Here is a 16,806-nt window from a genome sequence, read left to right on the forward strand (position 1 = left end):
CCTTATTCATTCTAATATATAATATAAATAAATATCTTATAAATTGTGGCTTCATCAAATTTGTTGCTTCACAACAAAGGAGATCAAAATCAATCAGGTTGAGGATTGACCTAGGGCTTGATCTGTTGGATCAGATCCAGGGTAATTGTTTTATATGTAATTTCCTCGAAGGCCATAATCCCTATAAGGGAGCCTAAGTAGGTTCCAAGAAGAATTTGCAGAAGAACTATTGATTGGGAAGAACTCATGTGTAATATGTTTACTGTGCATGATCTGATTGTTGGTTTATAAGTTCCTTTGTGCTAAATTTATTATTGGTTAGGCACATCAGCATGTTTCAATTAAGTAGCTAGGTTAAAGTTAATTTGAGACTGTTACCAGATCTAGTGGGTGTGTGTGCACTAACTCTAGTTCCCAAAATTCTAACAAGTGGTTGAAGTTAAAGACAATGATGTGGGATTTATTTCCAAATGACGTAATTATGGAAAGCAACATTGAGTTGACATTAGCTTGGATCTTGATGAACAAGTCCCACGGCCTATCAATTTTGATGACGGTTTTCTTCTTGAGGGGTCATCCTCCACGCCAATAGCTGCAGATCTTGCATTGGCTATAGAGAAGGATGCAGGAGAGGGCAATGGCAGTGATGGTGTGTTCAGGACTTCATTTATGAGAAGGACAATTGATAAGCTATATGATTCATCCATTTAATGTTCTAGAACCTATCCTACTTGGTAATTGACACTGGGGACGTTCCCACCTATGGTATCAGTGTCATGATCATTTATGATCTTTATCTATGTAATACATTTCTTTTCTAATAACATAAAACGGCACCATGATAAAACTGCAGTTTGTAGTTCTAACTTCTAAACTTCTATTTTATGCATATTGTCATATTGAATATTCTAAGTTCACGTGTGATTGCACAGTAATTAGTTATCAATATTCTGTAAATGTTCAAAAAAAATTAAATTTCCATCTTTATGTCTATATTTTATTTTTGTAATCGTAAATTATGTGTGTGTGTGTTTTGTTATATTTGTTAAACACACATGGACAGCAAGAGAGATATGAAAGATAAAACATGCAATACAATTTTATTAACAAATGGTTTACATTTATAGTACATGTAGTGACCGTTGGGTTTCACATCCCAAGGTCTCTTGGACTACTTTGGTCTATTCAGCTTCCACACTAACCCATTAAGGATTAGGTGTCCAACATTCCCCCCTTAATCCGAAGGGTTATGTATGAGTCCAAGAAGAGAGTTGTAATACAAAATGTGCAAAAAATGCATGGCAACACTAGGTTGAATGTGCTCTATGAAATGTTGGTATAAAGGGCGGTGGTTTAAGGATGACCACCAACACTGGAACGCTTAGTGCAGTTCCCAGAACTCTTCCAAAACTGGCAAGAAACTGAAGTTTTCTGCTAGAGGAAGTGCTCCTATTGTTTTGAAGAGGGAAACCTTCAACCAATAAAGGGAGGTCTCACCCCGCATAAAAGGGAGAACTTCAACCTGAAAAGGGAAGTCTCAACCTGTGATGGTTTAAGGATGACCAACAACTCTGGAATGCTTAATGCAATTCCTGGAACTCTTCCAAAACTGGCAAGAAGCTAGTGTCTTCTGCTAGAGGAAGTGTTCTCAATTGTGTTCCCAGAATTCTTCCAAAACTGGCAAGACGCTGAAGTCTTCTGCTAGAGGAAGTGTCCCAGATTTCCAACTGAAGGCATGTTCACGGACATCTTTGTTGTTGGCTACAACTCTGAAACTGGTGTGGCAGGTTGTGGCTCAGGCTCGCTTGATGTGGCTTTGAAGCTTGTAGATGACCATCATTTCCCCCCTATCAGATACAAGATGAGATGATGGAGAAAACTCAACTGCAAGACTGTTCAATATTCTGGAACAAGTTCTGACATGTGTTTGGAATATCTTCTTGGCTGTTGATGCCCATTGCCAAGAAGCGATCCATCCAAGATGAATCTTTGTTCTTGCAGGACGTTTGTTTCTGAAGCATCTTTGTGAAGAATGCCTGGTTTTATGACAGTGCTTACATGGATGAAGATCAAAACAGTGATCTTTCAAATGGCCAACTCAGTCACAGTGTTGGCATTTCACAATCTGTTGTTGTTGTTGTTGTTGTTGTGGAAGAGGGGCAAAATCTGGAACAGCTAGAGGTGAACTGTCATGAGGAGCAGGTGAACTGTCATGAATGAATCCAGCACTCTGAAACTGAATGGGCTTGGCATAGTCTGGAATATGAAAGGACAAGTCCTTGTCATATCCTCCTCAACTCTAGGAGCCTCTGCGTCATCTACGCTGAACCTCTGGTGCTCTATGCAACACTTGGCTGCCCCTGCGTGAGCCCTTGCTAACTCTGCGTCACTCTCCTTGGCTGTTGCGCTGCTCTCCCGGCATACTCTCTGCCTTCTCCGTTTCTCTGTATTCAATGCCAAGGTCTGATGATGGGCTTGGGAAGTGCAGACTGAGTTTCTGCATGTGCATGTATAACTGTTGCTTTATTGGGTACTAAATCTGAATGAACTGTAACATTATTGACTTGCTGTTGATGGATTGCAGTCTCAATGTTCTGAACAAAAACATGTCCAGAATGATGATTCCTCTGTTTTAATTCTTCTTGTTGTAGCTGAGATTCAAGCTGCAAAAAATCAATCTTTTCCTGTGCATTTTGTAGACATGTCTGAATTTCTGAGAGAGATCCTATGCTGATTTGTAATGCGTCATCAACAATAGATTGTATAAGAGTTTTCATGAACTCTAATACTTCACTGATTCTGGCCATTTTTCTTCAATGTCAGATTTACACCTTAAAAACTGATAACAATTATTACTTAATGCAGAAAAGTAATATCCACTCACAATACACAGCGATATTTTGTATAAATGTGCAGCAAATGAATCAGGGAATCAATGCATATATATGTAGACAGAAACTATAATGGATAATGCCACAATTGGGGCAGCAGCAACTGCAAACTTGCTTGGATCCTTCAAGTACTCCTTCAGAAATGATGGCTGTCAGAACACCATGTCATGGGCATTTAATATCAACGCATACCCATCACAAGTCATAAAGTTGTACTAACTATATTCCATATTACATATAATGTCGTTGCATCGAATGTGTATGCACAATATTCAATAGATGCACATATATTATGATCAGTGACTCCAACGCTCAACCTCCAAAAGAGAACGCACAACAGAATTATTTTAATGCATTTTACATGGAAATCAATTAACACATCACCATAAATTAAGGTAGCATTTGAATGCACAGTGAAGGATCTCCCAACCAGGCTTCTGCCCAATAGTGTTTTTGACTCCTTCAAAATATACTATTACTCATCAATGCCCATTTTCTCTTGATTGTTTCTTGTTCAGGTAGTCTTCTCGGTCGATAACTCTGGTTGATGATAACATTTAGATGACTACAAGCAACTGTAGCTTTTAAAAACCAGGGAAAATTCCCATTTTATCTCGAATAATTGAATATCATTCACTTATCTCATCCAGCCTCTCCGCAGTGGAATTCTCTTCAACAATCCGAAACTTGCTCCGATACCAACCAGGGTAATTACGAGAATGATCACGAAATGATTTATGGTTAATCAAAAGTTTATATTTGATATTTTGAAAACGTTTCGTTTCTCACGACAGACTCATAAAAGGCCAATCGATATCAAGATGATCAATGGCATTCTAAACAGACTCACTAAACGGGCACATTAACGCGGGGTATATCTTCAAAATTAGTTGCGTCGCTTCTATGAAAGCCGTGGATGTAACTATTATAAGTTGTTCTAGTAGCAAAGAGCTGAGAGGATTGGTCGAGCAGTGTGCGATTGACAAGTTCACATTCTACTTCTCCGTCGGGCAACACGATGTCGTCCCAGACATTCCCAACCAAAGTATTTCCAGAAAAGGCATTGATAGCTGGCAAGATGCCCGCCAACGACTTCCCACTGAAGAAAATTGGAGGGGCAACAGCAGCGAATATGCAGAAGCTAATATGAAACAGGTAACATAGGAAAAAAACAGCTAAACCTCAAAGCACTTTCATTACTCATGGCACGGTATAGAGGTTTGTACCCTATCTCATTGGGTTACCTGGACGAGCCGAGGCTTCTCTTTTCTGGGGGAGGAGCTCTTGATATCCGTTCCAGGTCAAATACATCATCAAAAGATCGGATTTCTTTCACCAGGCCGTGCGAGGTCGTCCTTTTCCAGAACAAATCTTTCTAGAATCGCATTAATGGAAGGCATTCTGGACATGGATAAGTGCTTTATCACCTCCCTGGATAACTCTTATGCTTGCTCATCCAACGCGGCTGCAGGCAAAACGGTGCAGGATGAGGGAAAACAGTCTGATACTCCCAACGTTGCAGCTTTTCAAAATGCGGATGACTCTTGCATCTGTGCGATTTGTCTTGATACTATACAACCAGAAGAGAATGGCCAGCGTGAGCTTCTTATTCTCATTCTCGACGAAAGAATTGATTCATTGGATCGTGCACCAGCCAGGCTGCAGAGGCGGATATCAAGGCTTCTTTGGCGAGCGAGGATTGTATCAGTCAAGATCTACATTTGAGATTCTAGCATATGATTTTAACTCTCATTGAGTTGTTTTCACTGTTGTCTTTGTTATACCTCTGGTATTAAATTTGACTCTTGCTTAGAGGATTGTATCAGTCAAGATGTACGCATGTTTCACAACACGCAGGTTTCACAACTCAAGATGTACGCATGGAGACCGCGCACAAGGAATTCAACGAAGGCTTGGCTAGCAATCCTTCAACGGTAATACGCACCCTTTCAGTTTCCCTGAACAGCTAGAACAAGGCGGAATGGTCGCTGGGAATGGGTAAGCCTTGGCAGATTGGAGCCAGCAATTTGGAATATGGACAGACCAGTGTCAGACCAGCGTTATGAATAGATACGTTATGGCCAGAGGCAGCGCTGGTGCGCCAGAGAGCATTATGTCAGGACAGATGCGTTATGGCAGAGGCAGCGCATTATGTCAGGGAAACCGTTACTATCAGCAGAACTTTTATTCCACGCTCTGATTTTTATTTGCTGCCACAGCGTTTTCAACATAAACTCCTCGAATAGGAGTTAGGAATGACTGGCCACCGTAAGCAAGCTTGCTCAGCGCATATTGAAAGGAAACAAAATCATTCAACTGTTATGGGACAGCGTTAATATGATATGGACAGATTTGCAGCACTGGCAGAGGCAGGTTATTTCAGGTCGGAGGGGAATTAGGTAGAGTCAGAGGTCAGGTAACGCAGAACTGACATATATATAGAGACCACAAAACAAGTGGCTCAAATTGGAGCAGGACCAGCAATCGCCCGCTCTGATACCATGTTAAACACACATGGACAGCAAGAGAGATATGAAAGATAAAACATGCAATACAATTTTATTAACAAATGGTTTACATTTATAGTACATGTAGTGACCGTTGGGTTTCACATCCCAAGGTCTCTTGGACTGCTTTGGTCTATTCGACTTCCACACTAACCCATTAAGGATTAGGTGTCCAACAATATTGAATATTCTATGTGTGTATACATTGTTGTAATAACTAGCTTTATCAATATTTTGTAAATGTTCAAAAATATACATCTTTATGTCCATATTTTATTTTTGTAATGTGTGTGTGTATTATATAGAGAACATGGCACTCTGTCATGTTTTGGGGGCTCTGCATGCCTTGTGTCAGACACTAAAACCTCATGTTCCACTGTCATGTGACTTGGGTCAGAAGTGAAACAGACCTAAAATATAACCAGTTACCAATGATGACTAGAAAAATAAGTAGTAATAATAATCCACTGAAAGAACATACCTGTCCATCTGGTAGAGTATGCTTTTCTTCTCGGAATGTTTTGAGTTTCTCTTCATATGCTTTCTGATCCTCTGCAGTGCATGCATATGTCTCCTTCAACTTCTCAACAATCAAAAGATCAAGACTGACTTTAGGATTTGATTTGGCAAGTTCCCGGGCAAACAGTTCAGTCAAATCTATGCCCCCTATCTCAAATTTCTTTGAAGCATTGTGCTGGACAGCACCTTCCCAAACTGGTGCAATATCTGGGAAAAATAAAACAAAACTGGACATTGTAGACCATTAAGAGCCATCAGTCAACACTTTTTTTAAAAAGTGTAATGTTTAAATCAATAATGCCAAAGTTATATGTATCTTTTTTCCTGATAAATCATAATCATTGCAGCAGTATTGAATTCCCAATTCTGACAAAATAATGGTGTGGGTTCCAGAGTTTATCAAATATATATATATTTTTTTATTGTTGTTTTGGAGAACATAATTTACATTATGCTCTCAAAGTCACCATGCATTAACCCTGCAACTCAACCATCACAGCCTATAGAATTTTACAGCTGCCTCGCATAGGTCTCAAATGACATGGCAAGAAAGCAAACAATTTATTAACACAAACCCAAGACTATAACAACAATAATGATCTGAAATATCGCTTGGATACTCAGCACACATAAATAGAAATAAGACATGGTTTAAAAGAAAACTTTAGGGCATTCAACGTGAATGATGCAACTTCATTCTGAATGCTTCAAAGAATAAGGATCTGAAGCCCAAAAGTACAAAACAAATTCTTGGAACTGCCAATGCCTGGATATTTCATTTGATGTTACAATGAGAAATTATTTGTTAACAAGTAAATTCATAGTACATTGTTAATCTGGCAATCTCCTTGAAAATTAAAAGTGAAATTAGTGGATGAAAATCCTCACATTACCATGCAAACGATGATCAGCTAAGCTATGATTTGGATCTAGAATGCCCATAAGGATCGTACTCCTTATTTGATTAGTAGATCTCATCTGTTAAATACCCTCAGAGAGTCAAAATAACAGGAAATTATTATCTTGGAAGAATAATGCTAACTTCCAATATCAGAATCCACCACCTTGTCTCAAAAGTTACATGTTTATGGCGCTCAAATGATAATAAACAGAAATCCCATTGATATAATGGTGCAATGCCCAAATAATGCTCTATGTAACATCTTCTGTGAAATCGCTTTCCAGTTTAGAACAGATTAAGCCAGCATTTAGAAGACATACTATATAACTCATCAAAACAACTTTTGATTAATAAAAAAAATAATGAAGAAAAACATAAAAGCCAACTTTATAACAATGATAGTTGGGTTGATATCTTTGGTATGAAATGGATAAATATAATTCATTCAGAATTGAACTATAATAGCAAATTAATTATGTAATTTGCATATTGCTATTTATCATAGGTACCAAGCCTAACAGTTGTAAATGAATCTCAATCATACGTTTATGTCATTTTTACCCAATAATCAATATAACGAAAGCATGTTACAAGCAAACCACTTTAGTTTGTATGTCTAAGGAAATCACATAAATTAGTTTCACAAAGAAAACTTTTGGACATATATGTTGAAACAGGTAAACCTCTTATGCAAATTTGTGAAACCATCAGGACATAGTAGTCCACAAAGCAATCAGCACTTAACGCCACCCTTTCACCCTAGTATGCAAGTCTATAAGGTATTCAGATTATTTCCCCTTCTGCACTTGAGTCTTGGGCTCTCATGCAAGTGCCAAGGAGACAGTCAACTGTCATATAATTCATCGACAAGATACTCCAATAAATCTTATCAAAGGTCATCACTTAGAGGAATCTCTTGTAAATGGTTACACCTGAGGACTAGCAGTATCAAATTATCATTTAGGTACCAGAACAACTCAACAAATAGATTGATAATCATCTAAGAACACCACATACATATACCAAGGTTGTTGTTGAGGGAGAACAATATATTACTATTACCCACTCAAGTGGGTAACCCTTAGGAGAAAAAATTTCTCCTCTTTAATCAGCCAGCCAGCCTGCAGCCCTATGATGATCCACAAATAGCCTGACTTCAGAGCTTTCCACTTGTGCTCTGGTCAATGTTCTCTCCTATCTAGCATACCTCTTGAAGGAAAGTAGGTCATCTACCTAAAGATACACTAACCATTTTTGTAACCAGGCGCTTTCATTTAATGTTAAGGGCATTCTCATGTGGATCACAGGTTGAGTTGGATGATTGATTGCTCATGATTGTATCCATGTTCCCATTTTTCCCATGGGAAGTTATCCTTAGAGCCTAATAGTGCGACATTCACTGAGTCCTTTTTCTTTCCACTATTCAGGAGGGGCACTAATAGGAAGCACTGACTGATGTAACATGCCCAAGGTAACCGATACTTCTCACTTTCCATATTTCCCATATTTCACCCAAGAGGTTATCCCTTTCCCATATTAGTGTGACTTTCCCCGAGGCCTTTTTCTTTCCACTATTTAGAAGGGGCATGAATTGGAGGCATTGATTGATGTAATGTGCTCAAGGTAACTGATACTTGTCACTTCCATTCTTTGGGTTGATTGTCATTTGTCACTGGTATTGGCACCCTTTATCCACATCTCTAAATTAAGGCCCGGAAACTTTGCCCTAAGAGGTTGATGTAGCTAAAAGAAAAAGAAAAGGATGTATAATGGAAGATACAAACCATCAATTGGCATAAAAATATGTTTTTTATTAATAATGAATTGATATTCGATGATTTACAATTTGTGGGAGGCCCCTGGCTTAATGCTGCCTCAGGTGCCTTTTGGCTATTTTAACTATTTTTACAGGAATTAATTAATTTACATAACATTGCCTTCCTCCCAAGAGATGCTTTGTCCTCAAAGCATGCGTAAGGACGAGTGTTGTTGACGAAATGTTTCAGTCTCCCAAGAAGCTTCTTCTTCTGGTAAGTCCTTCCACTTGATTAAGTTTTCTTTGATTACTCGAGATCGGAGCTTCTTTTCCCTGGTGGATATGATACCTTATGGTTCTAAAATGACCCTTCCTTCAGCATCTAAGGATGGAAGCGTTGTTTGTGCTAATTGATGGTCGCGCAGTGCCATTTTAAGGCAAGATACATGGAAGACGTTGTGAACACGACTTTTATCCAGAAGACTTAAACTATATGCAACTTGGCTTATCTTTTTGGTGATCTAGTATGGTCCATAGAACTTTAGTGCCAATTTATTTTTTCCTTTTTGTTTCAAGGACAACTGTTTGTATGGCTGGAGCTTGACAAATACCCATTCTCCAACTTCAAATTCTCTCTCGGTTTTGTTTCTATCAGCTTGTTGCTTCATACGTTTCTTGCATTATTTAAATTTTCTTTTGGGGTTTGGATATTTTTTTGGTTTCTTCTAGTTGGTTTTTAACAGCTGGTAGATTTGTCTGGATGATAGCTAGATCCTTCCATTTCGGAGGTTCGTACCCATACAAAGCTTGGAATGGAGTCATTTTTGTTGATGTATGGTAAGTAGAATTATACCACCATTTAGCGAGATGCAACCACTGAACCCACTTATTTTGTTTTTTTGTAGCGTAACAACGTAGGTAGGCTTCCAAACATTTATTGAGTACCTCCGTTTATCCATCCATTCGAGGGTGGTAAGCGGAACTCATATTTAGGTAGGTTACTATATGGTTGAACAATTCCTTCCAGAAATTACCCTTAAATTTGGCATCTCTATCACTCACAATGACTTTCGAAAACCCGTGTAATTTATAAATATTTTTGCAAAATATCTCAGTGACTTGTTTAGCCAAGTCTGATTTCTTCATTGCAATAAAGTGAGCATATTTGGTGAGTCTATTGACTACTACGAAAATCTTATCCTTGCCATCAGATAAAGGTAACCCCTCAAAAAAGTCCATTGATATTTCTTCCCATTTCTGATTAGGAATGTTTAAGGGGCGAAGTAATCCAAGGGTCATAATATTTTCACTTTTATTTCATTGACATTTGTCATGTTATGCTACATATTTATGAATATTGTGACTCATCCCCTTCCAAAAGAATGATTGATGTGCATTGTAGTAAGTTTTAAAGAATCGTACATGTCCAGCTGACAGTGAATCATGTGACTCCTTGAGTATCTTAGATTTAAACTTGGAGTTTGAATTCAGATAGATTCTTCCTTTGTACCATAGAATATCGTTCTTCCATTCAAATTTTGAGTTGTCTAGAAGGTTATTGATTATCGTAGTTATTTCTGGATCCTTGGCATACTCACTTTGAATCTCATTAAGCCATTCAGGAACAACAACCGAGACTGCAAGTAATGTTGGTTCTTCGTCCTTCCTAGACAGGGCATCTGCTACTACATTGTCTTTTCCCTTTTTATGTAATATCTCCATGCCAACTTGGCAATTTTTTCAATCCATTTTTGTTGTTCTTCGGAAAGTGTTTTTTGTTGGAGGAGGTGCTGGAGACTGTTATGGTCTGTTCGAATGGAGAACTTACTTCCCAAAAGATATTGTCTCCACTTGGCCAGTGCGTGCATAATAGCGAGCATTTCCTTGTTGTATGTGGATTTAAGACGTTCTCGTTTATTGAGCTTCCTGCTTTCAAAAGCTATTGGATGCCCCTCTTGCATTAACACTGCACCTATACCGAACCCGAAAGCATCACACTCAATGATAAATGGTTTAGAGAAATCTGGAGTTGCCAATACCGGGGCATTAGACATAACTTCCTTCAATTCTTCAAAACACCTTCCTGCTTCCTCATTCCATTGAAATGAATTCTTCTTTAAAAGGTTTGTTAGAGGTGCAGTTATATGTGCATAGTTTTTAATAAATCTTCGGTAATATCCAATCAATCCTAAGAACCCTCTTAGTTTGGATATATTAATTGGTTTGATCCATTCCTTTATAGCCTTGATTTTACTAGGGTCCACTTTTACTCCTTCATGGGATATTACGTGTCCGAGATATTCTACTTCTTCCATCCCAAAGGTGCATTTGGATTTCTTTGCGTGAACTGATGCTCTTCCAGTAGTGTAAGAACTTTATCCGGATGTTGTAGGTGCTCCTTCCAAGTTTTACTGTAAATTTAAATATCATCAAAGAATACTAATACAAACTTCCTAAGATATGGACGGAATAACTCGTTCATAGTGGCTTGGAATGTTGTTGGTGCATTGGTTAACCCAAAGGGCATTACTTTAAATTCGTAGTAAACTTCGTGTGTCCGGAACGCAGTTTTTGGTATGTCTTCCAACTTAATTCTGATTTGGTAATAGCCTGACCTTAAGTCTAATTTTGAGAAGTATTTTGCACCATGTAGTTCATCCAACATTTCATCAAGAAAGGGAATTAGGAATTTGTTTTTAATCGTTATTTTGTTTAATCCTCTATAATCAATGCATAGCCTGAACAATCCATCCTTCTTCCTTACTAATACAACTTGAGCAACATACGGACTATTACTTTTTGAGATGATCCCACATTTTAAAGGTCTTGGATTAATCTCTCAATTTCAGTCTTTTGGTGATGTGGATATCGAAACGGTTTGATGTTGACGGGGTCTGATCCTGCTTTGACTTCTATTGTATGCTCGATTTCCCTGTTAGGAGGCATTTTCATGGGCAGGTCTTGGAATACTTTTTCGTGCTTCTGAATTAGCTCTTGTACTTCTGGTGACTCTTCACTGATCACTTTCATATATAACATTTCTAATTGGTGACATTGTACTACATAGGTTGGTGCTCCTTTTCGAATCATTTTCATCATCTGGGATGACGACACAATTTGATTTTCTGGTGCTTGGAATCCGTATAACTTGTACCTCTGCCCTTCCCATTTAAAGCTTATAAACTACTTTTGATGGTTGGCAAAGTAAGTGCCTAGGGTTTGTAGCCATTGGATACCTAAGACCACATCTACTCCTCCTAATGGTACAGTGTAGAACGGAGATTCTAAATTAAAGTCTTGAATTTGCAATTTGACCTTACGACATTTCCCTACCTTTTCAATCTTCTTACTGTCGGCTACCATCACCTTCATGTTGGGCATGGGAAATGTGAAAATGTTGAGTCTCTTTGCCATGGTTGAGTCTAAAAAATTGTGGGTGCTACCGGTGTCGATGAGAACCATTATGTTGTTCTTCTTGATATGTCCTTTTAATTTTAAAATCTGGGGTTGTGATATACCTGTCATAGTCGATAATGACACTTGCAGAATGCTTTCGTCATCTAGTTCTGGAGAGAATTCCATGGCATCTTCTATTCCTTCTATGTCTAATTCATCATTGTTTGAATCATTAGTTGCTTCACAGTTATATAGGTTCTTTGTCTCTTTTCCTTTAGCACAGTTATGTTTAGGGTCCCACTTTTCGCCACAACTTTTGCAGTTGCCCTCTTTCATCCTTTGCATTTCCATGCTAGATTTCTCTCCTTCACGAAGATGTGGTGGAACATATTTTGTATTATCAGTATTCGCTGACTGGGGAAATCCTCGTCTCGAATATACTTTTTCTGGCTTTGACCACAATATCTTTTCAAATATCTTTCCAGCAGCTTTTGCTTTTTGTCTAGCTACTTCTATTGACGTAATGTCATGAAACTCAAGTTTTACTCGTAGATGGGTTTTAATTCTGGAGAAGTACGATTGGATTAGATGAGATTCTGATAACCTAGGTACTCGTGTTGCTAAGGTCTCCCATTCTCGAGTGTATTCATCCACATCTCCTTTTTGTCACAATCTGATGAGTGTTGAAAAGAACTCTTCTACCCTAACACCTTGGAACCTTTTAAAGAACGCATCCTTTAATTTTCTCCAACTGATAGCGAGTGTCGTCTTCTTCCACCACATATACCAATTATATGCTTCGCCTTCCCATTTTCATGGAACTGTGCCAAATCTTTTCGTCATCATTGTCAATATCGTAAATCTCAAAATATTCTTCTGCTTTATTGAGCCACACAACGCTGCATTTTTCATTATCGTCAAACTTGGGTAGCTCGATTTTTGCTATTCGTTGATGCGTCGCTAAAGGTGTAGTGAAAAAAGGGTATTGATTGGTGAATGGATTCCAGAGCTGCTTATTTTAAAAATTCGTCTTACTATTTTCTTGATGGTGCATAGATGATGTTTTTGGAGACTCGGTTTTTCCATGAGGATTTGTTGAATTTGTTGAATTTGGTGAATTGTGTTATTGATTACCTTCATCATTTTGGAATATTTATTCGGGTGTAATATTCATCCTGTCACAAATACAGGTCAGTATCAACATTGTTTGATTATGATCACTTTTGGATTTGATATGGTTCTACTCAAGTTGTCTTTCTATCTGATTTGTCGTATCCTGAAGCTTCTTGATATCGTCAAAATGCCTGGTAACCTTACTCTCGAGATTGACTATTTTTTGGTTAAAATCATCAGAATGGCTAGTAATCCTATTCTCAAGATCAACCAATTTTTTGTGGAAATCGGTCATTGTCATCGACGACATTAAACGTGTTGATTTGTGGCAACATCGGATGTGCTCTAGCCACGAAATTTGGTGGAGAGGTTGGGGCATATGAGCTCTCCAATACCCAAAAAGGGTTTGGGCAGATTCTAAACAGATCAGGAGATTAAAATAATTAATATTTTTAATGGAGTCCCTAAGTCTAAACTTAGGGAAAATAAAATATTAATGTGTATTAATATGAATCTGTGTTAGAGTGGTCCAAAAGACATGGATCAAGCCAAATCTAATCTTAGTTGTTGATTAGGGACTTAATCTCGGCCATTGATATGTCAATACGAAAAGTATAAGAGTAGGCTTGAGGGTCACCTGGAGAATACACCAGATGATCAGTCATTCTATTCTCTAGAGCGGGGTTTGCTACTAGAGATAGAATCAGTGATTGGGAAAGCAGCTGAGGGGCATTAAGTACATAGGAACAGAGAAGGCAGAGATTGTGTCGGGAGAGCAGCGCAGCAACCAATGAGGGTGACGCAGAGCCAGCAGGGGCTCACGCAGAGGGAGCCAAGTGCTGCATAGAGCACTAGAGGGGCCAGCATAGCTGATGCAAAGGCTCCCAGAGCTGAGGCAAGGCCTCCTGGAGCTGACGCAGGCCAAGAAAGGCTGACGCAGGGCTAGCGTGAGACAGAGAGGGGCTGACGCAGTCAAGATTGGGAAGACGTTGGGGTTGCAGGAGCAGTTTTGTGCTGAGGAGCTGTCGGAAGCAGTTTCTGGGGTTTCAGCCAGGAGATTTCTCTCAAACTGTGAGGTATAGTTGCTAAGGAAATTCTCCATTGGGTAGGCCAATTTCGACACCTAGATTGTACTCTGATATTGCTTAATAAGAAAACCTTTCGATAGCTGCTCCGATTTTCCCGCATTAGGTTTTTACGGGGACATTGGTCCAAAAATAATGGTGTCATGTGGTGTGTTTGTTCTTGTTTCTTTTAGTTGTTGATCTGTAATATGTTGAGCATGCACTGGTGTTTATTTTCAGTATTTACTTTGTAAATAACTTGTTAAAGAAAAATTAACAAGTAGGTAGGAATAAATCAGGAAAAGTGCATGAAGGGTTTCTAAATTAAGTAAACTTAGAAACTTCAACATAGCCATGAAAATTCGTGGAGAGGCTAAATCACATGAGATCTCCAAGACCGAGAAATGGTTGGGGAAATTCCACCCAGTTAGAGAGATATTAAAATAATTAATATTTTTAATGGGGTTCCTAAGTCTAAACTTAGGAAAATTAAAATATTAATGGGTATTAATATAAAACTGGGTGAGAATGTTCTAAATGACATGGATCAAGACAAATCTAATCTTAGTCGTTGATTAGAGATTTAATCTCGATCGTTGAAGACTCAACAGGAAAAGTATAAGACGAGGCTTGAGGGTCAGTTGGAGATACACCCAATCAGTTTGATTTTATGGAGTGGGGCTTGCTGAGAAAATTCGAACAAGTGCTCTGTTGCAGTGAGGGGCAGTGAGTACATAGCAGAGAGGCAGAGATAGTGCCAGAGGGTCAGCACAGTGACCAAAGAGGCTGACGCAGAGGCAGTGAGCTACGTAGAGGCAACAGGAGCAACGCAAAAGCAGTTTGGGACTGCGCAGAGGCTGAGGGGTCTAGGTGGGTGATGCAAAGGGCCAGAGAGCTGCCGCAAAGATTCAGAAGGCTGACGTAGAGCTAAGAGGAAGCGTCGGAAGGATTTTTCGTGGCACAAACTAGAGCTGAGACACTGAATATCAATCTCCGAGAAGAGGAATTACTGTCATGTAACAATCTCTGTTGGGTGAGCCATTTCGGCACCCTAGTTGTACTCAAGAATCTGCATAATAATAAAACCCTCAAAACTGCTACACCAGTTTTCCCCCATTGGGTTTTTCTGTAGACGATTGTCCAAAAATAACAGTGTCCCTTGTGTGTTTGTTTCAATATTCCAGTTAATGATCTGTATATGAGTTAAGGTTGCATTTGTGTTTATTTCAGTATTTATATTTATAAATAACTTGTTAATGGAATAAACAAGTAGGAGAAATAAATCAGATAATGCAGTAGGGGTTTCTAACATGTCAGACTTAGAAATTTCAACAAAAAGGATTTGTGGGGGTGTATATTTGTCTGTCAGTTTAAGATTTATTCCTTAATTTGAACCTTATATATATATATATAATAATTTTTTTTAATATTAAATTTAATTTAATTATTATTATTATTATTTTTAAATTAAATTAATTATAAAATTTATTTATAATAGATCAATATAGTTATAATATATCGTTATATAGTTATATTATATAACTAAATTATGACTTAAACTTTATACCAAAAAAATCGCAGTGCTTGCCACGGTTTGGACAGAGACCAAAAATTCGAATTATAGTGCCACGATTTCAATTTGGGCGGCGATGGGAAAAATGGTTGCAGAGGTGGACGATACATTGTGAGGTAAGTGATGATACATTGTGAGGTAGGCGGTGTGGCACAGAGAATGCGGTTGTGTTTTTTTTGTGTTGGACAAGGTGTATTTCAAAGCAATGGAGCAAGCGGAAATCGAACGGAACATATATAAGCAATGGAAACTGTGGAAACACGGGACTTGGGAAGCGACGACGTAACAAATGCAGAGAGTCGGCAGACAACGGGAAGCACGAGGAAGGGTCAACGGGGCAGCGAGGCACAAGGAGGGGAGCACTACAACAGTGTTGTGGTTGGGACATCGTAATCGCGGGGAGCGTGGACGGAAGCTGGGAAGCAGGTGGCGACGATAGTGGTGATAACGTGGACAGAGTCAGACTGAATCGACAACACAGATCCGAAGAGAGACCACTTTGATACCAAATGGAAGATACAAACCATCGATTGGCATAAAAATATGTGTTTTATTAATAATAAATTGACATTCGATGATTTACAATTTGTGCGAGGCCCTTGGATTAATACTACCTCGGGTGCCTCTTGGTGAATGGGCATGATCTGTGATCATGCCCTTTCCCTATTTTAACTATTTTTATAGGAATTAATTAATTTACATGCCATATAACCACAAATGAAAGAAGATGAAAAATGCAAAAGATGGTTGAGATTAATAATAAGCACATGGACAAAAGACTAGCTTGAGCTCTACACCCCACTAGCTATCACCCAGTTCTTAAGAATATCATGCTCTTTCCAAAGCAAAGAAACTCATAAATCTCCCTATTACTGCTCCATTTAGTAGGTTGTTGAAGATCTTGTACAATCTGTTATGGTCGACAATGTGATGTCCCCAAATTTTGGATTACTTCGCGAGGTGGTTAGGAGGGTTTCCAAAGCTTTTGTCGGCCTAGTCATAGGAGCAAGATTATTCCATTGGTGGGCCCAAAGGATTTTACCGGTTTTATGGGTTTGACTAGGATCGCTTACCATGTTTCATCAT

General features: G+C 38.6%; 1 protein-coding gene across 3 annotated transcripts in view; it reads right to left on the bottom strand.

Annotated features, from left to right (window-relative positions):
* LOC149261277 (actin-related protein 7-like) overlaps positions 1-16,806 on the bottom strand; it is a 423,641-nt gene that overhangs the window by 213,694 nt on the left and 193,141 nt on the right. For all 3 annotated transcript variants that reach the window (XM_089421946.1, XM_089421947.1, XM_089421952.1), the window contains exon 4: positions 5,880-6,124. In XM_089421946.1, coding sequence (XP_089278072.1) covers positions 5,880-6,124 — 245 coding nt within the window. The remainder of the gene's footprint in view (positions 1-5,879; positions 6,125-16,806) is intronic.

This window comes from Pinus tabuliformis, chromosome 6 (assembly GCF_031772625.1).
Source record: "Pinus tabuliformis cultivar Carrire ecotype Pingquan chromosome 6, CPIR1, whole genome shotgun sequence".
Lineage (NCBI taxonomy): Eukaryota > Viridiplantae > Streptophyta > Pinopsida > Pinales > Pinaceae > Pinus > Pinus tabuliformis.